Source organism: Salminus brasiliensis, chromosome 8 (genome assembly GCF_030463535.1).
Source record: "Salminus brasiliensis chromosome 8, fSalBra1.hap2, whole genome shotgun sequence".
In the NCBI taxonomy this organism is placed as follows: Eukaryota; Metazoa; Chordata; class Actinopteri; order Characiformes; family Bryconidae; genus Salminus; species Salminus brasiliensis.
In genome coordinates, this window is record NC_132885.1 from 40,598,526 (window position 1) to 40,623,080 (window position 24,555).

The following is a 24,555-nucleotide window of genomic DNA, read 5'->3' on the forward strand; positions in this document are numbered from 1 at the left end:
CGGATAAAGGCTATTTTACCCTCAATCCAGTTCAGAGTCTTTGTTTTAACCACGGTGTTCAGAGCGCCATCTGTTGTCCTCAGCCGGCTGCAGCAGCAGTGCGGACGTTCTCAGAAGGTAAATAAAGGAGTTGAGGTTCTGCAGTGTGGAGCTATTTTACAGTGGACCCTGAAAACAGACCATAATATCCGACCCTTTATAAAACTCTCACTGAAGCGCTCCGTTTTACCAGCGGGAGAACCGCAGAACCGCTCACTCGCCTTTCTCTGTTTATTAACCTGCACTGAAGAACCCATTCAGAACTGATGCTACTGCTAATACACTAACGCTAATACTCTACCCTCATATGCTATAGAAACCCCAATCACACACATAGAGCACATTCACCCACTATAAACCAGCTATTATACACCAGTAGACCAACAACCACCACTGATATCAGTCCAGAGTGTGTACCACCACTGCAGTGTTGTAAAGGAGCTGCGAGCTGATTGGTCAGGGAGAAGAGGCAGACGTGCCTGTATGTATATCTCTTGTATGTCTCGTGTGGTGCTTTTCAATAGATTCAGTGTAAAATTTCGAAGCTTATGACTAAAGGTAAGGTAAGATTCCACCTCATTCCACTCGAGAGATGATTACGATCAGGATTGACTCTTGAGGACTAGATTGGATTAAAGAGGTGTATCTGTATTATTGCAGGAAGAATGCTCTGCTGGAAAAGTACAATTACTGCCCTCACACTCTTTGCATTTCACGTTCCTCCCTCAGTCTCCTGCCTTCACCTATAAAATGTCCTCGGCTGTCTTTTGTGAAGAGCAGAGCAGAGCCGAATTGAAATGAAAAGTTCTCATTTCTCGTCGGTGTTCAGTGGCTGTTCCGCGGCTTACGAGGACTGAGCAGATAGTCTCTCTCTGGAGAAGAAGCAGTGATGTGTGTAAAAAGAATATGTTTCATTTAACAGCTGCTCTCTCCTGAAAGTGCCTGTGGATTACAATTTCTCTGGACGGACTTTCTCCAGACAGCTGATGGATGAACAGCCTGATCGCAGTTATCGTGAGAAAACATTCGGCCTACTGTCAGAGAGCGTTAAAGAAAAGGGAATGAGATGTGCTTGAGGCTACATCGCTGATGCCTAACACAGCTAACTGATATTGATCTATCATTCTGGTCGGCAACGCTCCCGAGATATCAGCAGTTTACTGACTGTGTGTTCCGTTCCCTCCCCTTCACAGGAACTTCTACTACATCACCATGCTGAGGGACCCGGTGTCGCGCTACCTGAGCGAGTGGAAGCACGTGCAGCGAGGCGCCACCTGGAAGACGTCCCTGCACATGTGCGACGGCCGCTCGCCCACGCAGGCCGAGCTGCCCGCCTGCTACAGCGGAGACGACTGGTCGGGCGTGACGCTGCGCGAGTTCATGGACTGCCCGTCCAACCTGGCCAGCAACCGGCAGGTGCGCATGCTCGCCGACCTGAGCCTGGTGGGCTGCTACAACCTGTCGTCCATGAACGAAAGCGAGCGCAACCCCATCCTCCTGGCCAGCGCCATGAGCAACCTGAAGAACATGGCCTTCTACGGCCTGACCGAGTTCCAGCGCAAGACGCAGTACCTGTTCGAGCGCACGTTCCGCCTGCGCTTCATCTCGGCCTTCACGCAGCTCAACAGCACCCGCGCCGCCAACGTGGAGCTGCGAGAGGACGTGCGCCGCCGCATCGAGCGCCTCAACTTCCTGGACGTGCAGCTGTACGAGTTCGCCAAGGACCTGTTCCTGCAGAGGGTCCAGTACGAGCGGCAGCGCGAGCGCCGGGAAGAGAGGCTTAAGCGGCGAGAGGAGCGCCACCGACTCCGCGAGCAGAAGGTCCGGCAGCAGGAGGACAGCGAGGTGCAGCCCGCCACCACTGAGGACTACGCCAGCCAGGTGGCCCGCTGGTGATGCCTCTCACGTGAACGCACTTATAGAGGAGGAGGTTGCATTCATGCCTCTGTTTCGTCTTTCTCTCGTTCTCGCTATCTCTCTCGCTCTCTCTGTCTTCTTTCTGTTTTTGAGCCGCAGTATGAGTCAGCACACTGGGAGGCAATTTCACCATACTGTCAACTCCAAGAACCAGAAACATTCACTCAGTCAATATTTGGAATGCAATTTCGATAGTTTGCATATGGGTAGAGAACTGGATCTGCCGCTAACGGCCTTGGAGGAGGAGACGTCTATCCTTTTACAGATGAAGCGTGCCACACTGGCTTGGGGGAAAAATTACCAAGATCAGTAGCTTTGATTCCCAAGGATAGGGCAAGCAATAAGTCCAAACTGGAGATATGAGAATTCACAACACCCCCAAATCCACCCCCACCCACCAATCCTAAGCTTAGTCCATGCAAAAATACTGACCTGGCTAACAGTGAATACAAGCTGGAGGGAAGCGGCCTAACTCCCATCCATTAATAGCATTGATTCATTAGCAATCACTGGGGTCCAAGCACCTGTTCACAAGTAGACTCCAATTTTGCATGTACTTTTATAGTGCCATGATGGATGTTAATTCACAGTAAACTTTGTTTGATATGGTTTCACCTTCTGCCTCGGATAGTGCCCCCTGTTGACCAAACAACATAGGTGTGAAGCCAAAGATATAGCCACAAAAAATGAAATCTGGAAAATTGAAATCGTCTTAAATCTAATCTAAATATGAAATATGTCTCGATTTATTGATTATTTATTTTATTTATATACATTTTTAGTGAAGCTTAAGAGGCTTTGTTTGTCAAACCAGAAATCAATGCACTGAAAGGAGCTGCAGAGGAGAAAGAGACATGACTTTTGGGGGATTGATGTCCATGATTTGTTCAGGTGGAGAAAAAATAATGAAATTATTGCAGTTGATTTATTATTTGGTGATGAATTGATTTCTTTTATAATAATTATTATCAGTCAAACTTTGGAATTACTAATGGCAATTAAAACTGATCATGTAACACCAACTTAACATGAAGATACTGATCAGTGTGGTCAATATTGAAAGATGGAGGTAATCTAGAAAGAAATGTCTTAAACCATCATTTATAAAATAGAATTAATAGAAATGTCATTTTCCAGACTTACTTCAAATGTGTAGAATTAGACTCTTAGCTGCAGATGATCAGAACATGGTTGGAGAGGATTATTCTGGAGGAGTCTGGAGTCTTATTTAAACCTCAGACGTTTAGTCTGGTCTGCTCTTGATTGATTGTTGAAGTGAGAGATGAAGAAGATCATCATCATGGCCAGATCCAGAGAGCTCTCTGAGGCCTTCAGAAAGAAGGCTGTAGATGTAGAGGAGTCTGGGAAGGGTTTTAAACAGATCTCAGAACAGTTCATAAGAATCAGCCACCGTTCCACTGTCCACTACATCATTTACAAGTGGAGAACAACAATCAAGATGACCAGGTCAGAACCTTCCTAGCAGGTTCAGCCCAAAAAGCATAGTAAAGAAGTCTCCAGCAACCCCCAACCATCAGAAGGAGACCACACAAGAAAGAAATCAGGACTAACGTTGGCATAGACCTCCACAGCATAGAGGTGGAAATGTCATGGTTTGGGGTTGCTTTTCTGACTGGGCAAGCTCTCCATCCCAGAATCCAGAAGGTGCTTGAGGAAACGGAGAGACCATGTATGTAAACACTGAAGCTAAATGATCCAACAGCTGAAAGAACTCCACAAAGAGGGGTGGGAAAACCTTCTCCACCAGTGGTGGAGACTGGAAGATGTTCATGTTAGGGAGCATCTAATTGAGATCATTTCAACCAAAGGGGGATACACCAGCTATTAAGGCACCAGCTGTATTAATAATAAATGAATGGTTTAAAGACATGCCTTCAGTTTTATGTGTTTAGTCTTATTACCTCCATCTCTCAATGTAGATCAAATGTCCAGAAGTGGAGATATGTTCAAAAAGACAAAAGTTTTCATGGAGTGTAGCAGCCAGAACTGCACATTACAGACTAAAATGTGAATATTTGGTTATTAATATTGATATTGACTGCAATAAAGTGTTAATTGTTAATTAACCCCAGATATTCCACATCAGTGCATCCCTCAAAAAATAATCCCAACATAGACGACAGGGTTGCAGCACTAAGTGCTTGGACCCCTAATTGGTAGCCTTGCCAGTTTTGTATGAGCTGTTCCACTAGTCAGGAATGCAGCATCATCCACCTCTTCTGGTGTGTGAGTGTGAGTGTGTGTGTGTGGTGCAGTTACAAGCAGGTACTAAAGGAAAACTGTGATTGAGGACTGCGTCGTCATTGGTCATCTACAGTATATACTTCAAAGTTCAAGCTATATGAGGGCAATCTCGAAAACGACAGACCTTAACTTGCGTTCTGTCCTTTATATCTTCAGTTCCTTTATCTACATATCCAATCCAAGACCCAGCTTTCTTCATGTTCATGCATTTGAACATTTTCAGGAGCCTCAGGTTTCTTTTCATGTTTATTTGAGTTATAAAGATCCTATAACACCTCTGTACAGGAGGCCTGTTTCCAATCTACTGAAAGTGGAAGTCAGTCATGTTTCCTAGAAGTAATTCAGCGCTACTCACTGGCTCGTCTATCAAGTGGCACTTTGTGAGCAGCCGTTTATTTATTTATTTTTTTCTCCCTCTGACGTTATGACAAAAATAATAAGCACATAAGATCTTTGCATCTGAATGAGCTGTGATGTATGTGAGTAGAAGTGAGGGAGGTGGTGGTCAGTGTGCTTTATGCAGAGGCAGAATAAGAAAAAAAAGGCCAAATTGGTATTCCTCTCGCCTCCTTACCTCTGTCACACTTGCTGATTTTACACGTTTCTGGAGCCCACATGGAGGACATTATTGCCTCGGAGTGGATTTCCAGTGTCTGAAGAATAGCAGTTAGAGAGGCCAAGTCATAAGCAGAAAAGATCACACCATGGTTTTTCAGGACTGCGCCCTTATTCCCCTGGCAGAAGACCATACTTTCTCTGATTGCTTCGCCTTTGCACGTATTGAATGGTGGAACCCATTCTCGGCACCATTTCTGAGAACCTGAAAGATGAAGAATCATAGTTCACAAAAAAAACAACTTTATTTTATATTTGAACCTTTTTTCTTTTCTTTTGTTTTGGAATTAAATTCCACAGATATTTGAAATGGAATCGTGTGCTGCTATTCTGTATAGTTCAGTGTATTTTGTTTACTTTGCCTGTACTGTATGAGGCACTGGTGCAAATGCAGAGGTTACTGATGTACATCTGTGTGTGTAATGGGGTGAGTTAGTGTGAGTGAATGTGTATGTGTGCTGAAATGGGTAGAGTATTACTGTAATGTACTTTAATTGCTTTGTTCACTGAAGTGCAATACAATAGAAAGAGAATGACCTCTCCAGTAAATGCAGACATTTGGGGAAATACCCTGCCGTAATTCTGGCACATTCTTATCTTACAAGTTTTAATAATCATGTGAAAAGATATGGAGGCAGAGAAACTTCATTCATTTAAAAAAAGGGTAACTGCCATATGATTTCTTTCTGAAATTAAACTTGAATTGCATCACAAAATTCTTTATCGTGGTTTTTATTGGTTTCAGAAGCAGTGTTGTTATTCTCCTAATGAATGGATTCTGCCCAGAGTTGGAATTGAAGAGCTGAGTGAGCTAAATGGCACAACCTTCATTTGTGAGTCTATGAAAAAACATTCCTGTAACCCAGTCAAATACACTCTGTTCAATATCCAAATGAGAAGTGACCTTTGTGCAGTTGCGTAAACTCTGTTTCACCCAGCCAGATAAACTCTATTCAGTTTGAATTCTCAATTTTCCCCTTACACAGTGAGATATACTATTTAATATCCAAATTAGAAGTTTCCCTCTGTTAATCAGATAAACTCTATTTAATTCTAATTTCAAAATGCCCCCATGTCTAGTCACATAAATGTTCAATTCCAAATGTTTAACATGTATTCTCACCTAGTCCAATACACTTCCAGTTCCAACATTTCAGATTTTCTTTCACCCAGTTAGATACACTCTATTCAATTCCAATTTTTAACCCACTCAAATACCCTAGATTCCATTTAAAACGTTTCCCCTAACCATCAGATGCACTCTGTACAATTTCAATTTGAAATGTTTACATAATGCAGTCAAGTAAAAACTCAAAATTTAATATCAACATTTCTCATTGTCCAGTCAGATTTAATTTCCTAACTATTTAATTTCAAATTTCACTTTTAAAAAAACTCTTCACCCAGTTAGATACTTTATTCAATTAAAACATTTCACATTTCTCCTTGTTCAATCAATTTCAAATTTCACTTTTTTTTTTGTTTTGCTTCACCCAGTTAGATACACTTTATTCAATTTAGAACTGTCTTATTTCTCCTTGTCCAATCTGATAAACTCTATTAAATTTTGATTGTTAAATTTCCCCTTACCCACTCAAATACACTCTAGTAAATTCCATTTTAAAATTTTCCCCTAACCATCAGATGCACTCTGTACAATTTCAATTTCAAATGTTTACATAATGCAGTCAAGTGAGAACTCAAAATTTAATATCAGAAATTCTCATTGTCCAGTCAGATAAACTATTTAATTTCAAATTTCACTTTTTAAAAAAATTCTTCACCCAGTTAGATAGACTTTATTCCATTTACAAATTTCTAATTTCTCCTTGTCCAATCTGATGCAGTCTATTCAAATCCAAATGTCTTTTTTTTTTTTTTTTTTTTTTTACATTTTTCTTCACCCAGTTAGATACACTTTATTAAATTTAGAAATTTCTAATTTCTCCTTGTCTAATCAGATAAGCTCTATTCAAGGGTGGTTGTTACATTTCCCCTCACCCACGCAGATACACTCTATTTAATTTAAAATTAAAACATTTTCTCATTGTCCAGTCGGATACACTGTATTCAATTCCAATTTTTAACCCACTCAAATACACTCTAGTCTATCTCATTTTTAATTTTCCCCTAACCATCAGATGCACTCTGTACAATTTCAAATATTTAGATAATGCAGTCAAGTAAAAACTCAAAATTTAATATCAAAATTTCTCATTTTCCATTCAGATAAACTAATTAATTTCAAATTTCACTTTTTTAAAAAAAAATAATTCTTCACCCAGTTAAATAGACTTTATTAAATTTTAAAATTTCTAATTTCTCCTTGTCCAATCAGATAAACTCTATTCAAATCCAAATTTAAAATGTTCTCCTTGTCCAGTCCGATACACTGTATTCAAGTCCAAATGTAAAGTTTTTCCTGTCCAGTCACATAGAATCTGTTCAATATCAAATTGCACCCAGTCAGATACACAATAATTCCAGTAAGAACTTAACTCGTAAACATCCTTCTAGCTCATAGCCTCTGGCTAACACATTAAATAGAGACAAACAAAAGCAGAAGTAATTTCAATGCTATAAATCTGGTCACACTGTGTTTTAGCATCTCAGTGTTTAATATGTGTAAGCCTGCGAGGCAAATGGCTCAGAATTATAGCCAATCTCTAGCTTGCAGTGTTCAGTGATTAATTACTCTGTCATGAAAGGAATGCTTCATCCAAAAACAACATAGCGGATATAGCACAAATGATTCATTAACCGTCACCACCCGCTCCTAATATGCATCTGTGAATTATTTATTCAGACAAAAAGCAAGTAAAAACCCAGTCTGCACTTCAAATGTAGCCTGATGCTCACTTATTACCCGCGTGAAGGTTGCAAATGAGGGTCCATCTCTGGCAGGTCTGGACCTTGCTGTCCACTCTGTTCCTCAGCCCATGTCTGATGTTGCTGAATCTTATTCTCTGTGCCATGAAGTTCTCTTCTGCCCTCTGGTGTTCACTGAGTAGATAAGGTGTAGTTTCTATCTCTGATATCCCTTATGGGTTTTGGGTATTTTGGGTAAAAGACCAAAAGGGTTCTGTGGAGCACTGTCAGACCCAGAACAACCACTATGTTATCTGTTATCCAACGTTCTTCAGCCTAACCTCTATTCGCCACATAACAGGTGGTGTAGCGTAGTGGGTAACAACACCACCTTCCCTGTAGCAGACTAGAATTTGATTCTCAAGCTGGGCAAGCAAGGCAAGCTCATCACACTACACCAATGAGAGTCCTTGGGCAAGACTCCTAACTCTACATTCTCCTATTTACACTCTATGGACAAAAGTATTGGGACACCTGCTCAAAAGGGTTGATCCTGCTTTCGCTTTTGTTGGTGTAACTGTTCCTGAAGAAGACTTTTTTTTACTAGATTTTGGAGGAGCGTTGGTAAGTGAAGTCAGTATGTGGAATGGATGATCACCACCCCAACTCATCCCTATCTCCCTATCCTCAGCTCATCTCAAAAGTATCAGATGGAGCACCAGTCATCATTCCAGAGACCACAGCTCAATGCTGGTGGGCGTTATACCCCTCAAGCCCACGCCTGGCATTAGGCAGCATGGTGCCAATAGGTTCATCAATGTTTATCTGCTCCAGAGAGTCCTATTCTATTGGCAGTACTTCTTCTCTACAGGGACTCAAGCTGCTGTGTGTGTGCATTAGTTTGTGTGTCAGCAATAGCTGCAACTTAAAGTAGCTGAATGCATTCATTAGAAGGGGTGTCCACAAACATTTGGACATATAATGTAAGTCACCCTGGATAAGAGCATCTGCCAAATGCTGTAAATGTGAGTGTCGTAGCAATGCTTTTAATTAGGATGGACGATAATTTGGCAAACTAACAGCATCTGCTCAGTCAGACTCAACAGGTTTTTGGGATCCTTTGCTAAGTAGGCAGGGAGGCTCTTCAGAATTCACATCTGTGGTAATTGACCATACACTACAAACACTGCAGATGAAGGCTGGGTTGCAAAATGCTGCAAATGCGGCGACCCTCTAAAGAACCATCCAATCACACCTCTCCGTAATTCGTTGGTGTACAGCTGGGCTGAGCTACGTGTAAAGACAAGAAGGAGGAAATTGAGCTGTGCTTAACACACTGATTTGGGTTACCTGCCAGAAGCAAACCTCCACTATCTCCTCCGGCTGGAAATTGCACTTAGCGCCGGCGCACTGCAGTCAATAAGCATAGCAAACGGCTGACAGCACATCTGACGATCCAGGAATTCAGCTGCTCATTCGAGCTCCTTCCACTCCCCATTGAAGGAAATTGCCTTATTATGCATCTTAGAAGTGGAGGCTTGAAGGAACTGCAGCAACTCAATCGTGAAGAAACGTCTTTATTGCCTCAGCGCTTCCCACAATCCAGAAATATGCGATGCAGTAGAGTCAGAAAGAGTTAGGATGGAGCGGAAAGAGTGTTTCAGATGGAATACGTTCCTCAAAAACGAGAAGATCTGAAATCCAGTGGAAATGTTCACTGCATGTGATTGATGCCTTCAAAGATCTCCTCAACCTGGTCACTTTTATGGGTGGATCCTTGTAGCAGACACAAGCTCACTGGACATGAAATTTTCGGCCACTCATCCCTTTGCCCTTATATCAGTGTCGGGTCATTCAGATAAGGACTACTTCTCTAGGTCTCTGAGAAGGTTCCAGTCCATTGAAGTCCACTCTTCCACCAACTTTCTGCTCGTTTCCACTAGTTCTGGTTCCTATGTGCCTATTTTGGGATTTCACTGCTGGGATTGAGGCCTACATAGATTGGATCATCATGAAATGTGGAGCATTAGTGTTGGGTTCTGGCTGGATGAGGAGCACAAAGCTTGTGGAAGAGTGGACTAAAATTGGTGGATCTCTCTGAGAAAGTGGAGTGATCCCAACTTGACCGGACTGACAAAAAGAGGACCACTTCTTAAGTGCTTGAAAAGCCGTTCTTCAGTGGGTGGTTCTCAATTAAAAAGCTCAACTGAAAAGTTGAGGTTTTCAAACCAGACATCAATACATTGGGATAGAGGAACGATGTGGTGAAGACCAGTGCTTTTGGGGCTCTTATGGCATCACTTCAAAGCTACTTGTTGAGCACCTTGATTCATAAATGTGTAGTTCATTTTCCACACCAGATTCAACTCAGCATAGACATTTATTGACCATCAATTTAACTACATTAGTATCTCTCTGAGGAAGCTCATATAGACGAGATAAGAGTGAAGGATTTCCAGGCATGGTGCACATACCAGGAAGTTCCCAGTAGTTCCGGACACTTGCAAGCTCAATCATAAACCAGGTGGATATAGAATGAAATAAAAGAAAACACCTCAATTCCATGAGACACTTTATTGACAAAAGTATTGGGACACCTGCTCATTCATTGTTTCTTCTGAAATCAAAGGTATTAAAAAGAGTTCATCTTGATTTCGTTGGAGTGGCTGTCTCTACTGTCCAGCTCATCCCAAAAGTATTGGATGGAGCACCATCCATCATTCCATAGAAGAAACACACAGTTCCACTGCTCCACAGCTCAATGCCCCCCTGGGCTTTATACCGCACCTATGCACATTGCCAGTAGGTTCATGTTGATCTACTCCAGGAAGTCTTGTTCTATTGGCAGTACTTCTCTATAGGGCCTGGACAAGCTGTGTGTGTATGTGCATGCATTTGCACACCTGTGTCAGCTATGGGTGCAATATAAAGTAGCTGAATGCATTCATTAGAAGGGGTGTCCATAAATATTTGGACATACAGTGTAAGGAAGTGTAAAAGAAGAAAAACAACACAACCAATGGTCATTTATGAAATTGACTGTCCTTGTTTTTGTTTTTTATGACCTTCTACTCTGGACTCTTCACCTGAGACCTGTAATGACTGACTAAATACTCCATATGAGGGAAGACCAAGTGATTTTCACTTTAGGTCTGTTCTTAAAACAAGTGCCAGAATTGCCAGACAGTCTGATTCACTGTTTTTTTTTGGAGACCACGCAGGCGAGGGTTGCAGTGTATCTACATCCTTGTTGCTACTGGTTAATAGTTAACCTTAAAAACAAGGAACTTGTTAAGAATGAACGAATCCAAGCTCTGAAAAACGTCTGAGTCATAAAAAAGGCATAACAACAGTGGCATTAGTGTGTGCTGATTGGCCTTTGCACTCTTCACTACGATTGACTAAATGCCACATTGTATGAGAGTTTACAAACACTTGAAAAGTCAATGTGATCACATGCCCCCGGTGCTCAGAACTCATCTTGGTTGATAGTTGAAGCATTTTACATTCTACGAGATCGCCATTTTTGCAGCTAACTCACCAAGATCAAAGTTACAGCAGATAATGTAAAACCCATGTCCCAAAACATTTAAAACATAGTTAGAACGGAGGTAGTACTCTCCATATGTCCCCATCAGGTTAGACTGCCAGCATAACCTACAGTAGTGTGCAGTAAATGAGCTGAACCGAAGATCCCACATGCTGCTGTTCTCAGGTCTTCAAAAGATCAGTCTTTGAAAGGCTGCTGGGTACCTGGATCACGGCCACCTTGCTGCTACTGCTGCTGCTGCTGCTACTGCTTGGCTTCCTCCTGGACACCATGCTGTAGAAAGCCTGCTGGAACTTGTCTCCGGACAGAGTGTAGAGCACCAGGTTGAAGATGGTGTTGAGGCCTGCCAAGGGTCGAGAGAGCGTGTAGGCAGCGTTGACACCTCTCCTGTACAAGCAGGATGTCATGCTGCTCCTCAGACTGTGCACCCTCATCACCCTCAGGATGTGATAGGGGAGGAAACACACAACGAACACGACCAGGATCATCACGGTGAGCTTGTGCGTTCGCAACCGGCTGGGCCTTTTGGCCGACAGGCTCCTGCCCAGAGCGTTTCCGATATGACTGTAGCACCAGCAAACCACAACTAATGGCAGCAAGAAGCCCAGCACGGTCAGAATCCAGCCATACCACCAAACCACGTCTGGATCGTTGCTGGCAAAGTCTAAACAAGCTGTGGCGTTACCCTTGTCCTGGGTTGTGATCATGCTGAGCATCGGCCCAATCTCCACTAATGAAATTGCCCAGACCGCCAAGCAGGCGGAGATGCCCCAGCGCTTCCTTTGGACCTGAGCAGCCTTGAGCGGGTGCACCACGACGATGTACCGGAAGATGCTAAGGCACGTGAGAAAAAGGATGCTGCCATACAGGTTGAAGTGGAAGCAGAACCTCAAGAAGCGGCACATGAACTCGCCCAACGTCCAGTTCTTAGTGGCGTAGAACTGGGCCAGGAAAGGTAAGCTCAGAGCATACAGCAGGTCTGCCACCACCAGATTGACCATGATGATGCTGCTGCTTTTCCAAGGGCGCAGCTTGACCAGGTAGACGACAATGGCCATGAGGTTTCCAACGAGTCCAACCAGAAAGATGACGCCGTACATAATTGGGAGATAGTGATGCTTTATGTATAAATCAATTGTCAAGCAGTCTTCTGAGCTATTGGCATATGTTTCCATTGTTGTTTGTGGACCTAAAAAATGGAAATCCAACAAATACTTGCTATTATTTCTAGACCAGAGAAAAACTGTAGACATGGTATTAATTCAGATGCCATCAAGATATTGAGTCATTGACATTGACCTTCCCCTGGGCGCTTAAACCATCCAGAGGATAGGGGGCTATCTTTTATTTTAGGTCAATAAATGAATAAAAGCCCTCTACAAAAGTGAAGCCTGAGTTTAGTCAATTAATTAATCAGTCAAATATTTTATTACATTATTATAAACATTTTAAGGTAATAATAAAACCTACAGCAAAAAAGAAGTATTATAATCATAGATAAAATATATATTACAAAAATGCTCAGTGGTCTCAATGACTGGTGAAGATATTGGTACTTACCAGTCGCTTTCCTCTTTTTAGTAAATTTTAGTGAATTTCCCAGTCCTTGGGTTGTGTTTGGTCCTCAAAATATCACAAAAAATGACCTCATTCAATCCCTCAACCCACAGCACACCGACACAGCGAAACGTAGAACAGCTCTGAAGTGATCAGCTGAAGTTCTGACCACCTCCTTTGACGTCCCACCAATTACACATGTCATCAGTTTACTTTCTTTGTAACGTTGGGAACTCCAGCTAACTTCTGGCTCATTCTTTAGTTAATCTCTAATCTTTTTCCTCCTTCCAAGCAATTCCTGAATTTCCAGACCTGTTTCCTCCAAGTTCTTTTAAAAATTGACCATAACAAACTTCAGCAACATCAGAAGGTCCCTCCCACTGTTGTTAAATTCTCAGTCCTCCCTAATTCTTAGTAATTGCAATGGAATGACTATTACTGAAACATTAACTGGCACTTGCAATGGTTGTCTACTCCAGGAAGTCCTGATCTATTGGTTGTAGTAATCAATGGTTGCAATGGTTGTTTTTTCCTGATAGATGGTTAGATAAGGGTGGAGTGTTACCTTCTTAGTCATGCTTTGGCCCGAAAAAGGCAGCCTACAATTCCTGTGGCCAGCCCTCATTATTTCCTGAACCAGGCAGGCCCAGCTGTCTACGCAATTCAAACACAGGACAAGAAGAAGGAAGTAGAAAGTTCCTCATCAGCTGAGTTTCTAAAGATTAAGCAGTTGGCTGGTTGCGGTGGCTGGTTATGACTAATCCTATCAACAATGGTCAAGAACATCATTCTTTTGAAGGAATAACCTGTAGTTTGACTTTGTAGTTGACCACAGGTTAATTTCTGTGTACCTTCTGCCTGCACATTTTAGGGTTTTATCTGCTCCTAACTAGGGATGCACCGATCCAGTTTTTTCAGTTCCAATACAGATACATAAACTTTGCATATCGGTCGATACCTGATACCGATCCAATACCATTGTTGAATTAATAAACCGTATACATCACCATCTGGGAGAGACTTAATGCATCAGGAATGACTTAAACATTACTTTACTTACTTTACTTTGTAAAACAATTTATAAAATTAACACACATATATAAATGTACTAAATTGCTTTTTATTTGTCACTTAAATAAACAATTATGCCACAAAATATAACAAATTAACACATAGATTTAAATGTACTAAATTGCTTTTTATTTGTCACTAAAATAAACAATTGTGCAACAAAATATAACAAATTAACACACATATATAAATGTACTAAATTGCTTTTTATTTGTCACTAAAATTAACAATTGTGCAACAAAATATAACAAATTAACACACATATAAATGTACTAAACTGCTTTTTATTTGTCACTAAAATAAACAATTGTGCAACAAAATATAACAAATTAACACATATAAATGTACTAAACTGCTTTTTATTTGTCACTAAAATAAACAATTGTGCAACAAAATATAACAAATTAACACATAGATTTAAATGTACTAAACTGCTATTTATTTATGAGTCAAACTTCTTAAAATATATTAAAATACATAAAAATGTATCAGCCAAAAGTGTAATAAATAAGTAAAATACACAAAACAGTAATCAATCTTATTTTTTTAATATTTAGCATAATTCAAAACAAAATCTAGCTGCTGAACCTGAGAATAAATAAGTAACTTGGTCAAACTTACAAGCAGCAATCAAACATTGCAAACATCTAAACATTTAGTGCATTCTCACACCAACCAATTAAAGTGAAAGGATCGGTTTCATGGCCTAATTATCCAATAAACAATCCAGCTAATTTTGTTAATTTTGGGACCAATACCCGATCCTAATATCGGATTGGTGCATCTCTACTCCCAACACACCTGATCAATTTATGATCAAGGCCATCCTGGGGAAAAGTGAGTGTGTTGGAGCTAGGAAAACACTAAAACATGCAGGACAGGGGGATCTCCAGGGTGAGGCCTGGGAAACTCCTGTGGTTAATAAGCTGCATGATCCAAAGCAGTGGGCTATTTGGCAATAGGTCAGCATATGCCCTAAGCATAGCAGTCTAAATGAGTAATTATGGGCAACACTTCAGTCCCCTTTAGTAAGTTCTAGCTACTAATTGAGTCTGAGTAAAGTACTCAGTAATTATTTGGGGTAAGAGTCTTCTGACCAGATGAATCCAAGTGAAAGCTACAGCCACTGATGGATGACACATGTCACTCAACCCTTTAATGCCATGTAAAAAAAAAACAACAACCAGAAACTCATCTTTAATCACATTGTTGGCAGATTTTTGACCAATACATGTCCAGCTAAACCATTTGCACACCATTCTTGTCAGATTTGAATGAGCTAAGGTGGACATTGGCCTTTGTTTACACCTACTCAATTCATGTGACTAGTATCTGCATTGTTTCCTGATGAGATTTTTACCACATGCCTTTACACTCAGCAATCAGATGCTTTTCCGGTTAGTCAGACTGAAGTCTGAGTGCTTTGTGGGGTGGAATACGTAAAATACACAAAACACTTGTTGCACAGTGGCAATTGTTACCTGTGTTTTGATTATTCTGGAGGGCTTTTGGTTGCTGAATGCAATTTGGGGAGATGGATGTGTCCACACTGCTATAACAAGCAGCTCAAATGCATCTCCAACCACCTCCTGAAGTGATTTGAGGGATATGATTTGGATTTGGGGTCTTGGTTGGGTGTTGTAAATAACACTTGTATTTATTTTTGATGTGGCTGATCCTCAAGACAACTCGGTAGGAAATGCAGAACTAATAAAGTAAAAATGTTGAAGGCTGGAAACACCCGTACCATGGACAAATGTCGAAGTCAAAGTGTCTGTGGAGATCGGATTGACTGTGGGTGCCAGTCGTGTTGGATTGAATGTGTCCAGCCCTGCAGCCCAGCAAAGTCCAGTGCTTTCGCCCAATGCTTTCTTGCCCAGAGCAGAGCAGTGGTGAAAGGAGGCTAACACAAATTGTGAAGATCAACAGATGGTGTTCAGCTAGAACATGATGCATTGATACATCAGTCTGAAGATGGGGGTCCAACTGCATTGGTATTGGACAATTATAATCGATTAATATATTCGATAATTAATTATAATCGATAATAGATTATTCTATAAAATACAATAATTTTTACAACTGTTGTCGTCACAAAGCAGCTTTACATAATTAGTAATTAGACAAAAAAAAAAGAAATAACGTAAGACATGAAGGGTCAAAGACCCCCAGTGAGCAGCCAATGGCGACAGTGGCAAGGAGAACCTCCCTCAGAGCTGGAGGAAGAAACCTTGGGAGGAACCAAGACTCACAAGGGGGACCCGACCCGTCCTCCTCTGATCAGAACCACCAAACCATCTAAACTATTAAACTGCTCTGATCATAATCATAATATATTAATCATGGTGGAGATAGTTAATAGTGGTGATATTAATAGTGGCAGATAGTTAAGAGTCCATTTAGGTTTTAACATGGTCACTATTACTATATATATAAGTAATATATATATTATATATATATATATATATATATATATATATATATATATATATATATATATATAAAATACTATTTCCATTTTTATTATAGATAAATCTGGCTAAAACTGACTTCATGATCTAGTTTTGATGCTATTTAGAACCATCTGTAAAGTACATGTAAAGCCAGCCACCGCCTCTTTTCAAATGGCCAGGCAGCCGACATGCTTGGAGGAAAGCCTCGGGTCCCCAGCTCCACTGCACCAGCTAACAGATCCCTGTGCCGGCCAACATCGCTTAAGAGCGATGAGGGTAGAAAGCGCCATCTATCCACCCGGAGAGAGCATGGCCAATTGTGCTGTCTCAGACTCCGGCTGCTGATGGCAAAGTGATGTGGCTCAGGATTTGACCTTAGGACCCCCGGGCCATAGTGCATTAAACCACTGACTAGGCCCTTAAACAGCAACCATTCAACAAACAAACGCATGGTGCTGTCATGGGTCTACACTGTCAAAAGGCCAAGATCCTTGAGGAACTTTTGGAGGTTCTTTGGAGGTTCTTCAAATGTGAAGAAACCTCTTAAGGGAACCTTTAAGAATAGGTTTTTAGAAGAAGGTTTCTAAAAGGGTCCTTTAAGCAACCTAAGAGTTTCCTGCACAGTTTCACGTAAGGCTCTTGTCCTTTTGACAGTGATGTAGACCTATTGGCCTTTGAATACCAAGGGACCCTTAAAGGACCCTTTTTAATAAAGGAGTAAATACTAAACATCTGAACAATGGACAGTCGAGTCATTGCCTGTGGTCTGGTGCGTCATGCTAATAAGAAGCCTCAAATACTGAGGAAACTACAGAAAGTCCAAGCATCCACCACCACCACCAAGTATACAGTGAGCATCCAGGGTTCTGCGGGTGTGATGCTGTGGAGTCCCCTTTGGGGCAAGTGATAAAAGTGGAAGGACGTTAAAATGAAAGCAGCAGAATATCTCATTTCCAACCCTGTTGCTTGAAAACAGCGAGTGGGCATCTCTAATGACTTTCCCTGACTTTCTCTAATCCCTTGATCTGCAGGCTGATTATTCAGCAACTACCGCAAGAGGTTTGTGGAGCATATCATGCCAATCTTCACTAACAGCATGGTGTCTTTTTAAGAAGTGAGTCACATTCAAGCCACAGGTCTTTCCAATAGAACCACTCTTTTCTAGCCCTCTGCTGTCCCCTAGTGGGGTAGTAGTGATCAGCACCCTCCACTCTCTGGTCTATTTAAATTAGACTGATGTTACATTGGCACCCACACTACACTACCCATGTATTTGCCAGTATGGACCATACCTTCAGCTGATGATTTTGATGATTTTGGGAGATGACTTGGAGGCGTTTGGGCTAGAGTTCGGGCTGGCTTCTGCTTTGTGGTAGGAGGCCAGTCCTCCCTCTGGTAAGTGGAGCAAGGAATGATAGATGACTGGGTTAAAAGGAAGGAGATGGGGTGATGGAGGGTTGCAAAGATATTGTTGTTGTAGACACATGACCGAGGTAGAGATGGGATTTAACCAATGTTCTAGACGACTGGGTCGGAACATCTCCAAAACATCAGGCTGGTCTTGTGGGGTGTTCCAAGTATGCAGTGGTCAGTATTTACCAAAAGTGCTTCAAGGAAGGACAACCAGTGAATCGACTACAGGGTCATGGATGCCCAAGGGTAAGTGATTATGGAGGCCACACCTCACAACTTACAGGACAAGAAAGAAGGATCTGCTGCTAACATAAGTCTTGGTGTCAGTTACCACATGACACCTTCTCCTACCTTCAGCAATGACAATGAACACTCAGGAGTAATTGCCATTAAGGTAGACCTTGTTTTTGTTGACGCTGCTGATCTGCTGCTGTGACGTCTCAGAGTTAATGTATAAAATTGCTTCCCCTGTAATAACATCCTCTGAATAGAAGGCTGTGATCGAGTGAGGATGTGAGCTCATCCTATGTAATTGCTCACTGAATATAGAAAGCTGGTCTCCTTCAGGTCTCCACATTCTCCATGACGAAGATCTTGACCTGAATAAGGCTGACTATGACGGGTCAGACGTAGAATAACTGGTTGTTTGCTGTTCTGCAGGTGGAACGAAATCCATGCGTCCCCCATTCAACCAGATTTGTCGTGTCAAATACATCAATTAAATGACCGAATGTTTTCATTCAGGAGACATTGATGCAGTCTTTAGAAAATGTTATAAAGTAAAGCCACAAATCCCCCGAATGTCAGCGTCACATGAGGAGGAACTAACCTTCTGAACTTTCAATGGAAGTCAATGGAAAAAGATTTGATTCCAAGTCATTTTGGAGCATTTCTATTTCTATTTTCTGTTTTTTGACGCAATGTAAATAACAGCTTCCAGATTTGACTGGAAAACCCAATTAACTCCACCAAAATAACATCTGACCTTTCCATAGCAGCCGTACAGTCTGCTGCTGTCTAGTCTCCTGTGTAAGGAAAGTAACCTGGAGAATCTATTTCTCCACTCTCCAGCCACTAGATGGCAGAAACCTTCTGATTTTAACAATGGTGTGGAATCCTGCGCCAGTTTGCCGCTGTTAGCGCACCATATGGAACTGTAGCTGCGGGTGTTTTGGGTGCTTGGGCTAGAGTTCGGGGTGGCTTCTGCTTTGTGGTAGGAGGCCAGTCCTCTCTCTGGTAAGTGGAGCAAGGAATGATAGATGACAGGGTTAAAAGGAAGGAGATGGAGTGATGGAGGGCTGCAAAGACTTGTTGTAGACACGTAACCGAAGTAGAGATGGGATTTATAGGACATTAGATTTGGGAGGCCCAGTGGATGAAGACATTCCCCAGCTCCGTCCTTGTGGGAACATCAGCTGGCATCCATCCATCTTCTTTTCCGCTTCTTCAGGCTTAGGGTCTCAGTCACAGTCTGGGGACTACCTGGATTCAGTGGGCGGACTGGGCGCAAGACAGGAAAGCCCCCTAGATAGAGTGCCAGTCCACAGTACACACTCACGACCCCCTAGCATGTGTTTTTGGAAGACTGGGGGGGAAACCTGCGCTCCTGGAGGAATCCAGCAGAAAACCAGGAGATTTTAGGCCCCACTACACTACACTACTGGAACTTGGACACTGTGTACTCTGTGGACACTGGCCCCAGTGTAATATCATTTAGAGGGTCCAAAATATCCAATCCAATGCAGGCCAGGGCACCTTATGGTAGGGGGTGGGAGTTGGGGTCAGCACAAATCTGTGCCTGTGACTGCGGGGCCCATCAGCCTGTGCCCCTCAATTCTGAACATCAGTCACAGGCACAGAATTGTCCTGACCCTAACTCCCACCCCCTACCATAAGGTGCCCCATCCTGCACTGACATGAGGGGAACACACTAAACTAAATGATTCCTCACAGACAGAGACCAGAGCAGGGATGGAACCCACAACCCCAGGCCACTGGAGCTGTGCAACACACGCACCTCCTACTGTCCAAACATTTAAACCTCCTAAGCATCACCTAAATAACTTATAATGCTGCCTCTATAACACTATGAAGGTGTATAACTGGTTATAAATGTGTTAAAATTAATGGTTAATAAGTAGGTCATCCTAATAAGCAGTTATGACAGAAATACAACGAGCAGCAGTTCCCGACAACCTCAGACCCTGACCTCTTTATAGTGCGACAATAGCCTCATTAATTGCTCATTAACGTCTAATAATGATTAGTTATGAATAGTTGATTAATAGTTATTGGATACATACAGTTGACTTCAGTAGCATCAAAACAATTAATTATCATTATGCATACTTAATAATCATTGCCTATATTAAGTAGTTGTTTATGATATACTTTGGGAGGCATGACCTTGTCCTTAATAGCCCAATTGGGATGGGATTCGTTTTACAAGGGGAGGTGGAGTGATGTAATTGTACTACGGGACGTCTTACTACGGGACGTTATGACCGATTCACACAGGATTGTAAATCTCTGCATAATTCACTCAGATGGGAGTGGCTACTCGATTTACGTCCGATTAGAGCGGTTGGTGAATAAGGCCCAATGTTATGTGTAAGCATGAAGAACCCTTTGAAGGTCTAAGGAATCTTCACTTGATGGTTGTTTACCAAGAAATGTTCTTTACTAAATGTAAAGCCCCTCCCACATGCATGCTCTCTTACATACATGGTTCTTTATGGACCCAAGGGAAGCTCCTCTGTGGCACTGCCTTATTTGTAAGAATGTATATGAAACATTTGAGCCCTGCTTTTTGAACGAGGCCCAGTGTAGGGCAGCCAATCAGAGCAGAGGTTATGCATATATGTCAGTCTCAAACTCCCAAGCTTTGCGTTGTACACACAGGCCGGATCCTCTTTCTGCAGTGAATCAGTGCTGAGTATGCATGTCACCCATTGATCGCTAAGTGTGTACGAGAGCTGTATCTGCTGGAATCAGCTTTGCGTGGTGGGACACTTCATTAGCGAGAGCTGCCCTGGGCGAACCCAGGAAATGATACATCAGCAGTTCCATGCACTGAGCCCCACTCGCAGGGCTCTGTGCTGGAGAGGCTTCGTAAATTATCTGGAAAAGTCACTCCACTGTAATCCTGATGGGCTTCCCAGAGCATTGTGGGATGTTTCGAACCTGTTCTTAACGCAGCAGACTCGTCCCCTCTACAGAGGGAAGCACTGCATAGGAGCTCTGTATTGAGCTTTGTTGAGTTGCCTCTGAAGCAGGTTCTGAGTGGTGTATGTAGCTAAAGGTGCCAATAGAAGCATGTACTGAGTATGTAAGCTGTTATTTGGTGTATAAATAAGTGTGTGACTTTAGTTGAGGAGAAAAATACAGCTAAAACAATAGGCCGAAACGATAAGCTCTGCTCGGATTGGCTGGTTTATGGCACTGGATACGGCTCACAGAACCTCATTTTGTAATTATTCCCGAGTCTTGTCGGATAGTGCTGCTGCTGTCCTCTCATTGTGTCCTCTCAGCGCGATGTGCTGTTAGCAAGCTATAGAGATTGTAGCCCACTCGCTTTCCTGGGTTCATCTTTCTCGAGTCTCACCGGTAAATAAATAAGCCTATATGGATCGCCCTTTGCTTCCCAAGCTTTTGCACTGTCTGGGCTGAGTTTGAGTGAAGAGTGGCACAAGCAGAGCCCCGGCCATGAGGTCTGGTTCTCGTAGCAACCTGTTCTTCATCCATCCATCTCCATTTTCAAGCTCTGTTTTTATCTGCTGGATGTTTTTTTTTGACGGATTGTCACTTCCATATATTGAACTCTCATTATTCAGCCAGGCACCTATAATATAATTAGCTGAAAATGACACCAAGCTTTGTCCATGAGTCTCCTCAGACTCGTCAGTCGTTTTGACATTGCTCCCTGACTCTGGTCTGGTCTGTGCAGGCTGGCTTAATCAGAGCACTTCCCTGTTGGGATTCCCGGGACGTCTCAAGTGTAAGCTCTTTATTTCTGCTCTTGCAGGAATTGATTTCAAAGCCTTCCTCTGATTGAGGGCGGACTTTCTAATCAGCCCATTAGCCAGCCTCAGATGGAAGACTTTTGTGCTGACTTTGAAAGTGAACTTTTTCCAGTTGTTAATTAGAGTTAATGACAGTTTTGGGTTTTGTAAGAAGTCTTAAAACCACTTCTTGATATTTGTGAAGAAATTTCAAAGCAAGACTTGATTCCCAGCCCACACCATCACCTTCCAGAACTTTCCATTCTGCAGTCACTGCTATTTGTATAGAAATGTTTATGTAGTGCTTGATTATTGCCACAAGGACCTGTTCATGCTATGCCCACATACTGGACCTGAGAACGCTTTATGTAATATTGCCATCAATTTATTTTGATAACTGTAGCACACGACTCAACGACTCTGTTCAAAATAAATCAAATGCCAGTATTGACCTGCGTAATTATAATTGATAATTGACCTCACTTAGGGTCACTGTTCTGGTCTTTTGAGGTCTTTCAAGGCTTACACATCTGTCAACCAGGCCTCAAAGATGAACCTTCTGTCAAAGTCAACCGTCATCTTGATCCAAGATGGCTGTGGTCAGCCAGGCTGCATGTAGAATGGTAGGATGCTACTGTATTCATCATGGCGTATCTGTTTCTGCATTCATTTATCTTGATTTCTCCTTTACTGGACAAAGGTTTTGGGTGGCACCTCTTAATCATTGTCAAATGTAGGTGTTTCTTTCCGTCTCATTTCCACAGCTTGATCAAATCAAGCCATGCCAGGCCTTTCTTATCAGTGAAGAGCTCACTGAACTCCAGCGTGGTTCTGTATGTAATAGGAGACACCGCTGCACCAACAACAACAAGTCAGCTGGTGAGATTTCCTCCCTCCTAGATCTTCCTCCATCAGCTGTGAGTGGTGTTATTATTGAACAGTGGAAGAGTTTAGGAGGAACAGCTCACAGAGAGCAGCTCAGCCCCCGAGTGTCTGTCAGACCACGTAAAGTTACAGAGCGGGGTCAGGGCCGAGTGCTGAGCTCAGAGCAGAGTGCAGAAAAGCCTCCAACAACTGCAGAGCTCCAGACCTGCTGCTGCTGCTGCTGTTAGAGCTCAGAGCAAAAGCATAGCTCCATATTAATACAGCCTATGGGTTTAGAGTGGGGTGTCAAAAAAGCTCCTGTAGGTGGAACGTGTCCCAATACTTTTGTCTCTATAGTGTATGTTAGATGTAAGCTGGAGCAAAAAGTAACGACATCTTTGTCTTTGTCCCTGGTGAGTGGATATAGCATCACCATTAAGTGTATACCCCCAAGCTATTAGCACCCCATCTCTTGTTATTTTCACCGCTAGCGCACAGTCGCTAGCCAGTGAATGCAATGAAGAAGGGTCTACAGCACTTCTCTCCCAGCACTTTACACATCCAATTAGTGGCATGTTGCTACAGCAACAGGAGCAAACAGTGTTGCAATTATCCTGTAGAGTTAAAGAGACAAATATGACATCAGCAACTAGTGGTTAGCGAGGTGTTCAGAAGACTGGGAGCGGTGTTAATGAGAATACAGATAACAGCCCTAATAATGTCCACAGCACCTACTGGAGTTTGCATTAGAGAGTAGCAACTTCATGTGTTCTCCTCAGCAACAAAGGTGGTGGCCTCCAGCTATTTTGGCAAGGCATGTTGAATTCAGTGTTGATGTAAAAAAAAAAAAAAAGGCAAGGGCAACAGAAGAACCACTCGAAAAATAGGTTTCTAATGGACATACATCAATAAGCCACAACATTAGTACCACCTGCCTAAGACCACCAGGTTGCAGATCTGACCAATCAAGGCATGAACTCCACAATATCTCTCAATGTGGCTTGTGCTGTCTGGCTACAGGAGATACCCTGGAGATACCTTGGTATCTTGGAGAGCTTGGAAACTTGTGGACGGGGTCCAAACTTTACAATGTGCAAACTGTGCATAGCGCTGCCTACTAACAATTAAATGAACCCTCTAATTGACACGTTTTCTGAGATCCTGCTGGCCATACAAACCAGTAGCTGCTCAAACGTTAGTAAACTGACTGGAATATGCTGTCAGTCTCACTTCTAATATCTCTACTTGTTTTTTCTGCAGGCCGCAGAAATGCATATGTATGAGGGACGGAAACAGCAGAAAAGTACAAAATTAGAGTCATGCACCAGTTTTATGGAAAACATTAAGGGAAAATACTTTCAATTTGTGCCTGAATGAGGCAACAAGCACAAAAGGTTTAGTACATCACACTCAAGAGTGTAAAAAGCCCAGTGGAGGTTCCTGTGGAGGTTCCCTTCCATTGAATGATTAGGTAGATGTTTATAGGGTAGGTGGACATCATAACCTGGCATCTGCAGATTTCTGTTCTTGATGTTCTGCAGCTTTTCGTTCTTGATGTTCTACAGATTTCTGTTCTTGATGTTCAGCAGCTTTTTGTTCTTGATGTTCTGCAGCTTTTCGTTCTTGATGTTCTACAGATTTCTGTTCTTGATGTTCTACAGATTTTCATTCTTGATGTTCTACAGTTTTCTTGTTTTTAATATTCTACAGTTTTCTGTTCTAGATGTTCTACAGTTTTCTGTTCTTGATTTTCTGCAGTTTTTCGTTCTTGATGTTCTACAGTTTTCTGTTCTAGATGTTCTACAGATTTCTGTTCTTGATGTTCTACAGTTTTCTTGTTTTTAATATTCTACAGATTTCTGTTCTTGATGTTCTACAGTTTTTCGTTCTTGATGTTCTACAGTTTTCTTGTTCTTGATGTTCTACAGTTGTTTGTTCTTGATGTTCTAGATTTTTGTTGTTTTTGATGTTCTGCAGTTTTTCGTTTTTGATGTTCTACAGA

The 24,555-nt window shown here is 42.1% G+C and overlaps 2 protein-coding genes across 2 annotated transcripts in view; one reads left to right on the top strand and one right to left on the bottom strand.

Moving 5' to 3' along the window:
- hs6st3b (heparan sulfate 6-O-sulfotransferase 3b) overlaps positions 1 to 5,539 on the top strand; it is a 71,900-nt gene extending 66,361 nt beyond the window's left edge. Inside the window, exon 2 of the mRNA XM_072686594.1 lies at positions 1,233 to 5,539. Coding sequence (XP_072542695.1) covers positions 1,233 to 1,935 — 703 coding nt within the window. The 3' untranslated portion in view covers positions 1,936 to 5,539. The remainder of the gene's footprint in view (positions 1 to 1,232) is intronic.
- A 4,606-nt stretch (positions 5,540 to 10,145) lies between these two features.
- On the bottom strand, positions 10,146 to 13,104 carry LOC140560746 (2-oxoglutarate receptor 1). Its single transcript, XM_072685267.1, has 2 exons — positions 12,755 to 13,104; positions 10,146 to 12,383 (listed from the first exon to the last, which is right to left on the bottom strand). Exon 2 carries the CDS (start codon positions 12,367 to 12,369, stop codon positions 11,356 to 11,358), a length of 1,014 nt encoding a protein of 337 aa, XP_072541368.1. The 5' UTR covers positions 12,370 to 12,383; positions 12,755 to 13,104; the 3' UTR covers positions 10,146 to 11,355.
- Positions 13,105 to 24,555: the final 11,451 nt, after the last annotated feature.

What these genes read in the sequence shown, in the direction of transcription:
- LOC140560746 (XM_072685267.1), bottom strand. Translation starts at nt 12,369, where the DNA reads ATGGAAACATATGCCAATAGCTCAGAAGACTGCTTGACAATTGATTTA.